The sequence below is a fragment of the Rhinolophus sinicus genome, chromosome 16 (assembly GCF_057876585.1).
Source record: "Rhinolophus sinicus isolate RSI-liver-muscle chromosome 16, RSI-T2T, whole genome shotgun sequence".
Classification (NCBI taxonomy): Eukaryota; Metazoa; Chordata; class Mammalia; order Chiroptera; family Rhinolophidae; genus Rhinolophus; species Rhinolophus sinicus.
In genome coordinates, this window is record NC_142516.1 from 184,319,882 (window position 1) to 184,331,678 (window position 11,797).

General features: G+C 48.2%; 1 protein-coding gene across 1 annotated transcript; it reads left to right on the plus strand.

Annotated features, from left to right (window-relative positions):
• The first annotated feature begins 598 nt into the window (after window positions 1-598).
• Window positions 599-11,465, plus strand: RGCC (regulator of cell cycle). Its single transcript, XM_019715481.3, has 5 exons — window positions 599-862; window positions 1,417-1,602; window positions 8,199-8,306; window positions 10,122-10,184; window positions 11,069-11,465. Exons 1-5 carry the CDS (start codon window positions 814-816, stop codon window positions 11,074-11,076), a joined length of 414 nt encoding a protein of 137 aa, XP_019571040.3. The 5' UTR covers window positions 599-813; the 3' UTR covers window positions 11,077-11,465.
• The last annotated feature ends 332 nt before the right edge of the window (window positions 11,466-11,797 follow it).

Consider the following 11,797-nt stretch of genomic DNA (forward strand, 5'->3'; position numbering starts at 1 on the left):
TCCGAACAAGCTCCTCGCGTCAAGTGGAGGCTGAAGGGAACGCAGGACTGGAGTCAGACCCCGGGCTCTGGGTGGGAGCGATTAAGGTTCCCAAACACGTGGACTTCGCCGACTTCTGTCCCTCTCGCCCTCCACCCTTTCTTGTCTGTCCCCCCGCAGCCCTTAAGTCCCTCGGGGAAGTGGGGTGGGGACGCGCAGGATTCTCTCTGGGCATCCGACCGCTTTGTCTCCTTGATTCTTCGCAGAGAACTTGGCATGCTCAGCATTTCCACTTCCCAGATGAGAAACTGAGGCTCGAATGGTTAAGGGCACAGGGCGGGAAGCAGCGGAGCTGCCGCCCACTCGTAAATTCTTTGGGGCCCTGGTGACGCCAAAAACACTTTCGTGGGTCGGGTTGTCAGGGCGCGCGGGTAAAGCGGCGCATAAATATTTGGGGCTGTAACCTGGGCTCCGGCCACTTCTCGTCACTGCGGTTCCCCGGCGGGCGCGTGGCGAGGGCGGTGCCTGGGGGACAGGGACGTCCCCGGACAGCGGCTGGGACCGTCCCCCGGCCCCGCCCCGTCCCGCCTCCGCCTGCGGCTATAAGACAGCTGGGCTCGGGTGGCGGTAGCTGGTGAAAGAGCGGGCGTGCGGACCGTGCTGGAAGCCACACGGTGGAGCGCGGCTTGGGGAAGGCGACTGGCAGAGTGGGAGCACGCGGGCGGGAGAGTGAACCCCAGACAGAGCATCCCAGCCTCAGCGCAAGCGTTCACACGGTCCCTGGGCCAGCACCTCGCAGGACCCTCTGCCACGCACGCGGGGCCGAGCCCACTCATGAAGCCGCCCGCGGCGCAAAGCAGCCCCGCGGCCGCCGCGGCCGCAGGTGAGTAGGGGTCCCGGTAAAGCTCTGGCTCCATAAGTGGGGGGGGGGGGGCGAAAGAATGGCAATGCCGTGTTGTCCTTTTATACCCAACCTCTCCCTCCATTCTCACCGGTGGGACCCTGCCCCTGGAGGGTGCAGCCTCCCTTCCCACGCGGGGCTGGAGATCCGAACTGACACTTAATGGGCACATTCTGACTCAGTCTTCCCACCGCCAGTCGGTTCGCAGGGGCCCTTGGGGGAGCAAGCGTGGGAACAAGTACCCGACAGCGCGTGGGAAAGAGTTCCACTGCGTGGATTAGCAGGATGACCTTTGGCCTTCGCAACTTCAAGCGAAGCTCAGTTTCTTTATCTCAAATGGGCTTGAAGATAGACCTCGCTCCAGGGGGTGGTTGAGAGTCTGAAAAGATAAGGGGCAACATGCAGCCACCGCGTGGCTGTCGCTGGGCACGCGCGCAGCGAGTGGTAGTTAGCCTCAGGAATGGTGGCTGCCCCCTCCAGGCGGGACGCGGTGGCGCCCCGCCCCCATCACCTGAGTTCACGGTCCCTGTCCCCAGCCCCGGCCTTGGACTCCGCGGCCCCCGGGGACTTGACCGACGCGCTGTGCGAGTTTGACGCGGTGCTGGCTGACTTCGCGTCGCCCTTCCACGAGCGCCACTTCCACTACGAGGAGCACCTGGAGCGCATGAAGCGGCGCAGCAGCACGAGTGTTAGTGACAGCAGCGGCTTCAGCGACTCCGAGAGTAAGTGCGGCCCCACCAGGGAAGGTGCCCGGGGCCCTGGGGACCCCGGTACCCGGCCACTGACGAGCCCTCTGGGCTGGGATCTCCTTTGCGAATATGTAAACCGAGGGGTGGGGGCCTTGAGTCTCTCCAGGCAGGAGGCCCAGCGGGGACAAGATGGGACTTTGGGGAATGGGGACGATCATGCGAAGGCTCTTGAGGGCCTCTGGTCTACCTGCCGCCTGCAGGTGTTAGGAGGCAGGAGGGTTTAAGTAGCTTGTCCCTCCTCATTCAGACAGGACTTCCTCCTGCCACCCAAGCCAGGCCTTTCCACAGATCCCTGTCCCCTCTCCTTTCCCCCTTTTCTTCCCTTTCAGCAGTAACTTTTCAGAGGATGTGGAGCAAGTGCCACGGGAATGGGGATGAGGGGACACAAGAGGGCACAATAGGGAAACATTTGTGAAACCAGGAAAGGTTTCATGAGCTGCTGTTCTTGGGATTTTTGAAATAACCTCTTGCACTTTTTTTTTTTGGCCCTGCGCTCCCAGACTTGCTGCTTGCTCCATTGCGTACCGTTTTGAAAGAATCCCAGGCACTGTGGACGTCAAGTACTTTAGGAAGTGTACCTCTTCCTCCAGGCAGGTCCAACAGGGAGCGTGGTGGCTTTGACTCCCCACTCAGACTGGACCGGGAGCCAGGCAGCAGATGGGTACTGAGATGCTTGCTGGTGATTTCCAGGGTCTCTCTGTCCTAAACAACCTCAGAAAAGAGACAGCCTTTTCCAGGAACTCAAATGTCCTGTAAGGATCATGGATATCTGTTTAGGTGTCAGACACCAAATTTAGTGACTTTTCAGTGTTATGTGAGTGTTGGTTTTCACCTTGTGGATGGCTTATTGGTTTCCCAAAGTGAAGTTGAAATTAGTTCTGGGTTATTCTTGAGACTTCCCTCCCTAGGTGGGTTACAAGCATGAACTCACTCCCTTTGCTGCCTTCCACTCTGGAAGCAAAAACAATGACCTTTCCTTGTGATTCTCTTCTTTTGAAATCTGAAGCTCTTCCTTGTTCCAGGGCAAAGATTCAGTCCTAGACTTACACCTGAGCTGTCCTCCTGAAAAGGGATAAAGGGCACTCGCTACCCTCTGCAGGGTTTGAGTCAGAAACCTGAGTTCCAGCTTGACTTTTTTTGGCAGCCTTGCCCAAGGGTTAGATCTAATTGCAGCTTTGAGGTGGAAGGGAATGGAATAGTGTGCTGTTAATTTTTGGTTTTGTATCTTTGGATTTTGCTGCTAATGACCAGACCACTTATTTTCAATTTCAAAGGGAAGTCTAAATAAGTTTTTTAAATTTGTCTCACTATCTGTGACCAAACTGAAATATGTCTCCTTCTCCAGGGGCATGGAGCAAGCTATTCATCAGGGACAAATTCCTTCCCCCACAGGAAAGAAAGCTGGGACGGCCTGTCCAGTGCTGCTGTATTGCAAAGAACAGTTCCTTTCTAAACCACAGCTGCGTTTGGCTAGAATAGGGTCTGAGCTGGGGCGATTGCAGCTCCCTCTGGGTAGGATTTCAGATCTGGGATCAGTTCTCAGGGGCCTCAAAGAGAAGATACTCGAAACACATTCTTAATGATTTCGGGGGGATATTTGGAATTGTCTGTAGTTTTTCTTAGGATATGTGTGTGTAATTTTGCTTTCTGCTTTTGTTGTAAACCGTTTGATCCTTAGTTCGATGGTTCAAGAAGTAATGGAGAAGGTCTAAAGAAGGCTCCGATGACATCAGTCTGTTCTATAAATGTGTACTTTGTCCCCCATCAGGCAGCTTAGAAATTGTCTTGGCAGAAGTGGTGTGTATCTAAGTAGTCGTTTCTTAAGGAAGCATAATATGTGTATCATCCTTGCCGCCAAGAATCGAGCACAGACACATTTGTTACATTCATCTGTCTGTGTAATACTTTTCTGTGGAAGAAAATGTCTGAGAGAGGTTGATCCTACCGAATTGAGGCCAGCAAAAGGGAGACACACCAGGGTAATGACAACGAGAGCCAAGCCCTTGCTATGACTACTCATATTATTTAATTGCTCTTGCTCTTAATGACCTCTTAGCTGTGCTTTAAACATCATATCTCACATGCTCCCTACCACAGTCCGATAAGGCAGGCGCTGTTATCTCCATTTTTCTGATAAACTAATAGCACCATGTGGGCTCTCTCTCGAAGGCCTTGCTCTGTCACCTGGATGGTTGGCTGGAATGGGAGCTGGGGCCTCAGGAATAGACTTGAAGTTCCGTTGGACCCAGATCGCGTGCCTGTTTATCAATGGTGGGTGTGTTTGAAGGGTTTCTTCAATGTGGCGGTCAACTTGCCGGGTCATTCGAGCCCAGGCTGAGCCTCATTAGGGCCCTGGGTAATGAGTGGGCCTCAGTTTCTCTAGCAGTAAAATTGAAAGGATGCTATTTAATGGTGCAGTTACAAGCATCCGTGAGCTCATGATTAGGAAGAAAATATTTGTTCTGTTTCATGCTTTCAAGAAAACATGAAAATGCTTATACTGAGATTTGATTTTGGGTGCTGAACACAGTGCAATATACAGATGATGTATTATACAATTGTATGCTTGAAACCTATATAATTTTATTAACCAATGTGACCCCAATAAATTTAATAAAAACAAAATAAAATGCGTATACCATGCTAGATCACATAGACCAGACATATTTGGGCCAGTCATGCATGAAAATGTAATGTATGAAACTCTGCACCAAGGTTCTCCTGGTTTTCACTGCATTGCTCTTAGGAGGTATGCACTGCAGGCTTACCTGTTTTTTGAAGAACCCTTCCTTTCCTCATGAACAAAAAAATTAGGTTGCGTGCATCCAAAGGAGAAAAATATACATTTCTTCTTCCCCCCGAAGAAGTCAGTTACTTGGGTAAGCTAGGAGAATGGATATTTAATAAGGAAATAACCCTTCCTGTTCTCACTAAGACATGCAGAGGACCAAAATAACAATTGCAAGATAATTTTGCATGCGGGGTGGCATTCAAATGGGCATGATCAAGATAGGCCCATTCCTCTTCCCGACTTGGGTTCCCTCAGGTAACCTCAGCGGGAGTAGTTGTGACTTCAGCAGTAAAAGGGCGTTGCCTTTCAAACTTGATCCTCGGAAATGCTTCTGGAATTGTGAACATCTTTGGTGTAAACTTGTTTTTTTTAAAATATACTATTTTCTCAGTGTTTTCAAAACCGTAGCTACACAAATGGGTTGAAGGCCTGAGGTCTACTGTGGATGTGAGGGCCATTATGAAACTTCGGGCCATTTGGGGGGATGAGAGACTGGCCTCTTTAACATATGCAAGACCTAGAATGTCTGTATATCTTTACCTCGACCATTCCAGCTTGGCCCTAGGAGAGGGGACCTTATGGATCCCTGGGTGTCAGCACGACAGGTAGCGTGTTGGCTGCTCTGGCATAGGAACCACTGAGAGTAGAACCTGAACTTGTACAAGCCGTCAGAGTGGGAGGGGTTAGGAGCCCCCAGCTTGCTCTGATACTGTGTTAGGCATTCCAGGCGCATGACAGGTCTCATTCTGATGGCCGCCTAGAGAGGTGTCTAGAGAGACCCAGCAGTCCCAGAGGGGAAGCTAGGGCTACAGTGTGAAACTGAGAAAGGGACACTGTCTTATTCTATCCCAGTTTTAATGTAATGAGGCTGTCAGAATTTAAATTTTGATGAGGCCATCCATTCCCCCCCCTTCCCTGTGGCAAAAAGGAAACAGGCCCAAGGCTTTCTTTTTCTCAGTTGATTACTATAGTTTGCTTGCCTTCTACGTGTGGGATTGTGCTATATTTACAGGAGCTCTGGGCAAGGTTCACTGTCTGTGGTTTTACTTCCCTCTGGACTAGCAAACGTTGGTGTGCTAACCCTAAATTACCTTTCTCCCTACCCCCAAACCAAGAAAGCACGTCTACCTTTTAAACAAGCCTGTTTTTCTAGCTGAGTTTCTTAAGCTCTGTCGGCGCTTCTAAAGTTAGATATTTGTTTGTTTAATATGCTTACATTTTTTTTGACGGTGCCTTGGAAGAGTTGATCTCTGAATTTGAGTTTCCTGGCTTCCAAGGTGACTTGCCAAGGACGTTTCTCATGGGGCTTTGAGTTGCTTGTGAGATGGCCATTAGAGCTGACTGAAGTAGATGTTGTAAGGCCCTAAAATATCTAGTCTTGCCACCTGCCAACGTTCCCCAAACCATCACTCTTATGTGTTCCTTGAGCCCCTGTTAATACAGCACCTGATATTGGGGTGCGGCAATCATAACATGCTATCAGCCAGCAACACATCGCTGTCATTTTATCAGACTAACTGGCTGTTATTTTGCAAGGAGTAGAATTCTAGGGGAGTGAAAAGATGGGAAGTCAGGCTTTGCTTACCTTTTAATTTCTCACGGTGTCTACCTAGCACGAGATCTTTTTCACGGCAGGGGCTTCATAAAGTCTGTGGAATGAAATTTGATTGGATGAAGGGTAAACAGAGGTCTGGAGCTTGGAGTACTCTTGTGTTTGTTCTTGAGAAGCTTGTTCTAGGATTCCTCTGAAGATACACTTCTCTTGCGAATTTTGCTACTCTCTGAAGAAGAGGAGGAAGCCTGGGCCCAGAATCTTGATTTGTATGGCTCTCTGTGGTGACCTCTCCTCTCCTGGGCATGCCGTCTTCCACTGTGCCGGGAACTTTAGAATAAAGTCATGAAAACCAGAGGGATCATACATGGAGTGCCTAAGTTATGATTCTCCTTTTGCAAAAGAAGAAACTAAGGCTGAAGTAGTTTGCACAGTCACACAGCTTCCGTGTGACATCTTGTCCCACACGTCTTTATGGTGGCAGCTTTGCTGGGGCTCTTACATTGTCCTTTTCGTCGTTTCCGTGAACAACATGTGTAGACTATTACCATAGGGTGGAACTAAACTGTGGGTGTGTTTGGCTCTAGGATGCTCGGGGTTCATTTCCTTTTGATGGTTGAACATTTTGGAGCCTGGAGTCAAGTCTGGCCCAGATTGTCTGCAGAAACTCCTGGAAAGAGAGAGGCATCCAGGTGTAGCAATGAGCTGGAACATGAGCACGCACGCGCGCACGCACACGCGTGCGTGTGTGTGTGTGTGTGTGTGTGTGTGTGTGTGAATGTGGATATAAAATCCTGGAGAGTTGGGGCAGAATAGACATGAAGTTCAAAGTCAGGACAGGGCCTGTGGTGCAGGATGGGAGGAGACCCCGGCTCTCCAGGGCCATCTGTTTCTGGGAGATAGAGACAGAGGTGTGGTCACCGAGATGTGGGCCAGTGGGCCTCTGGGTTCGGCACTCTGGGCCAGATATGGGGGTGATGCTCTTGGGTGTCCCTCAGAGCCAAAGAGAATGTGCTAAAGGCCTCGTATTCTTTTATCCTGGGCATATCTTTTGTAACTTAGTCATGTTCATTTTGAGTTAAGGAGACCAAAGAAGGATGTTTTTGCCTCCTCCTCTTGGGCTGGAGGTAGTGGGATGAAGTGAGCGATTCTCAAGGAGGAGTGGGGGCTGGCCAGGCCCCCAGGACGCCCCTGTCCTCTCCACCTGAAGATCCTCTCCAGAGCTCACCTCTGCTACCGTAGCTGCCTTTGTGTTTTGTTTTAATCAGGAAGACTGTTCCTTTGTGACCTCAGTGGCCACATCCTGCTTCCGCTGCCGGCTGTGCCTCTGAGCCCTTTGAGTTGGTACAGCGCAGCCAGCAGCTCCATTCCGTGTCACAGCCACATGGCTGGGCTGGCTGTGGGTTGGTTTCCTCTCCTGTGGCAGGACTTAGAGAAATAGAATCTCAGGACCGGGGAGGGATGTTAAGGATTATTTAGTCTACCTCCCCATTTTACTGGTGGATAAGCTGAGGCCCGGAGGTACTGTCTTGTTCAAGAGCATCCAAGTAGCTGAGCAGTTCCCTTGATTCCCCATGCAGCCCTGCTTCTTGGGACCTTGGCTTGCTGACGCTCTGGTCTTTGGGGGTATGACAATAGAGGGACCATGAAATCGCTCCAAGTGTCTGTGACAGACAAGCTGCAGCACAGGAAATCTTTATCTTTGCCCCTCTAGCTTATTCCCAGAGTGTAGCCTCTCAGGAAAACCATGACAAAGATGCTTGACCAGGCAAGGAGGTTCATTAAGTCATGGGATCCAACCTTATGTTTGTATGTTAGGGGCTTCAGAGAGCAGAAAGGACATTTTTTAGGAAAGATGATTCCTTATGGCTAAGGTGCCAACCCCTGCTGTCCCCAACCCTGCTCAGCCAGACACCTGGGCACTGGGCCCCTGTGTGTTGCAGAGAGAGGGTCTGTTCATGTGACCCCATCGCACCCTGCCTTTTTCAGGGGAGCCAGGGCCCTCTGTGTGCCCGATTGGAGACATACACTCACGCACACACAGGCACACTCCCTGCCTCAAATCCTTTTGGGGCGTAAATATAAAATCTGGAATTCAACCTGTTTTCTTTTTTTCCTTGTTTTTCACTATGGATTTATACCTTTTGCTCTTTTTCGAGGTGAGCTGTTGCTCATCAATAGGCTATAGAAAACCATTCCTCATGAGTTTCCTTTTCTTTCCGAAAGGTGCAGATTCACTTTATAGAAACAGCTTCAGCTTCAGTGATGAAAAACTGAATTCTCCAACAGACTCCACCCCAGCCCTTCTCTCGCCCACTGCTGCCCCTCGGAAAGGTGAGCTTCTGAGCTGGAGCCGAGTTTTTGGCTTCCCTATTCCCTTCCCCTTCTCACTGTCTTTTCCCTTCCCCCTTTTCCTCACCAATCTTTCTCAAATGTGCAAACAAATAGCTAACACTAGTGTCTTAGTACAGTACAGTGTGAGGTGCAATTTGTTATTTCTCAGGATTTTGATCAGTTTGAAAATGAAATCAGAAAGTTGGCGGGTGTGGGGGGCAGGGAGGGGGCAGGAAACCAAATTCACAGGGAAAAAGAAAGCTTGTGGACTCCAGAGTCTGCTTTCTCTCATGTGGTGTTGTCAAGACTATGCCAGATGACACTATTTTCTCAGACTGGTTGGTTCTAGAATTTAGAACTCAGCAGTTAGGCTTTTCAGAAAGTAGAATTCTTTTTATTGCATTAACTATTCAACCAATGCTTTCAGATTACCAGTTTAGCAATTAAATGGGGTCATCATTATTGAGACAAGTGATGATCTCACATGATTCAGAATAGCAGCCCCAGCCGGTCTCTCCTGTGATATTAATAGACCTAAAATGTTTTTAAAGATGCATGAGCAGTTTCTTATTTTTTGGAACTCTCTCCAGCTAGAGAGCTGAATGTTCTGTTATCGTGAACAAGTGCCCCTTTGAAAACAAAAGGAGGTTTTTTTTTTCCCCCTCAAGAAACGTTAAGCTTGTTGAAAATAGTTGCAGAATGCAAGAAAAATGGAACATAGTTAAAAAGAAATATGAAGAGTCCATCATTTTTCTCACTCTGGCATTAAAGCAGAATTCCCCCCCCCGCCCCCCGGCCTTTTTTTCTTTTTTCCAAAAGAGACCTTTTAAAATTCTCTTCTCAACATAGCAATGTTAGCAGTCGCTAGGGACTCTGCCATTGTCCAGCCTCCGTCTGTAACGGATCTGTTGAATTCAGAGAGAAAAAGCAGTCCAGAAAGTGGTTTAAAACCTGCCCAGATCTGTTACTGATCCTCAAGAGGTAGGAATTAAAGAGGGGAAAAAAGCCCTACTGGCAAAGTGACTTTAAAAGCTAACGAAGAACAATGAGCCATTTGTAGCCAGCGGGGGTTAATTAATATAAATATCCAGTTATGTATTTCAGAGAAGGCATGAATGATGAACTCTCTACACAAAAGAGTAAGATATACAGAAAAAGTATATGTCTCGGGAGGCAGCGAGGAAACAAAATCAGGACTTGTTACCTCGCGCTGTCCCCTGGGTGGGATGAGAGGTGCCTCCAGTCCCCTTCCCTTACCGCTCTTTGTTCCTCTCATACTGGAGGGACTCTGAGGGCCGCAGTGTTGCCCTGAGAGGACAGCACGAACAAGAACGTGTCAGACAGATGTGCAGACTGACGGGCAGCACGAATTACAGGATCTGGGTGTCCTTCCCCACAGGGCTATGCTTACCAAAGATCTTTGACTGATAACTCAAATCCTACACAATCAAAAATTCAAAACTTTTAATCTTACTTCCTGGCCCCTCACGCTCTGCTGCCCCTCTCCCCCCATCAGACTTTTAAGGCTGGGAAGGGAGATTCTTCTTCCAGGTTGGTGGGGTGGGGATGGGGTGTGGGGGATGAGGAACTGAAAAAAACAAGAAACATTTCGGCTTAGTCTTCAGAATACGTTTCTGAGTTGACTGTAAGTAAGTAAACATCGGAGCAGACACTCAGGGTTGGTACAGGACTCTCTTCACGAACATCTCTGAAGATAGAGAGAGATGCAAACTGAGTTACAGAATCATGGAAAATGTGGGAGTCATCATCTGCCTTTGATATGGGGAAACTGAACTCCAACCCTTATTTTTTCAGCCAAGCTCGGTGACACAAAAGAGCTAGAAGATTTTATTGCTGATCTTGACAGAACACTAGCAAGTGAGTACATGCCTGGTATTAAGAAATCAAACAGAAAACTAACTGACACCCCTGATAAAGTACTTTAATGTTTACCAACTTGCCTGGGGGCAGGAAGTTACATCATAATGCCTCTTTAGGTTCCCAAACAGGACCCTAGTGGCTCACAAAGAAATTCAAAAGATTAGCTTGCTTTCAAGTAGACCGTGTGCCTTTTCACACAGCGAGCACAGGCCACCAGCAAGCAACGGCATTTTGTTTGAGGGGTGGAGAGTAAGATAGCAGCACAGTCCTTAGAGCAAGACTGGGGTTTGACTGTGGTGATGGCCTACCAGGCATTTTAGAGAAGAAATGGGCTGACTGACCATACAGGTATTATACTGACAAGCCAGAGGGTTCCATCCCATGGGCCAGGGACATTTCCCAGGTTAGATCCAGGACCTTGGTGACGTCTGACTTCTAGAGGGTTGGGTCCCAAAAGAGAGAATTGGCTCGGGAGACCCTGTAACCAAAGACCCACACCAATTACGGAAAGATGGGGATTACATACTATACCTTATTTTCCTTTGGCCATCACACTTAATGAGGTCCTTGTGTATTCTCTACCTGAAGATTTGATCGCCCTGTTTCTTACATGCTGTACTATCCTGCATCAAAAGACCAAGGCCTGTTTTGGCAGAGATTATTGTAACTGCCGCACAATTTGTATTAGACCCATGTTAACAAGCCTGCCCGCTTCATGGAAATTGCAGCTGGCTGCCCACTTAAAGCAGTTAATCAGACATACACTACAGGGGAAGCCTGCCTTTAAGTTTGTTGTTTGGATACCTGTCGGAGATGGTGTCATCTGGTTAAGCACAGGAATTGTAAACTTTGAGTGGATAACTTATCTGTCTTATTTACAGGTATGTGAAAAAAGGAGAAGTTCTGGGTCCTTCCATGATAATGGAAGAGCTTGAAACCTCTGAGGATCTGGTAAAATCCGCTACAGAATTTGCTGCCCGAAGAGACAGAAATGAAGACTCACCTACCACCACCGGACCATTCTCAGGCTCATCCTATAACCAGCCTTTGGGCTCATCTCTGGGCAATTTCAGCAGTGAAACTGACTTTGTTTACCTGCTTGCAGCATATTAGAACAGACCACCCATGCTAATATTGTATTTTCACTTAAAATACAGCTTTCCTGTAATTTAAAGTGCTTTTATGAAAATATTTGTAATTAATTATATATAGTTGGAAACAATGATATGCTCTTCCCATTATAATATATTTTTGTATGCAAATAAAATTTGGACTAGAGTCTGTATCTTGTAAGTTTCCTTATTTCCCTTTATTTCTTTCAATATATTCCCGTTCAAATCATACTCTGGTGGGAATAACACGCCTCGACTTCTAACAAGGACGGTGGGTGCTGCCAAATTGTACTACACGACAGGGTGGTAAATGTCAAGTGTTACTTGAAGCTCATTCAGCACTTTCGAGGGAAATGGTGGCATATGATTAATGGGAAATTTTAATTTGAGGATTGTGGTTTTGATGGAATTTGGGGTTGTCGTCTATCTCTGTTCTCCACATATTTTAGTACCTTTTTTAGGTGCCATGGGCTCTTTCCTTCAATTATGGGAAATACC

Coding starts and splice junctions, on each gene's coding strand:
- RGCC (XM_019715481.3), top strand. CDS start 814: ATGAAGCCGCCCGCGGCGCAAAGCAGCCCCGCGGCCGCCGCGGCCGCA. Junction 863..1,416: donor CGCGGCCGCCGCGGCCGCAG/GTGAGTAGGGGT, acceptor CCCTGTCCCCAG/CCCCGGCCTTGGACTCCGCG. Junction 1,603..8,198: donor CGGCTTCAGCGACTCCGAGA/GTAAGTGCGGCC, acceptor TCTTTCCGAAAG/GTGCAGATTCACTTTATAGA.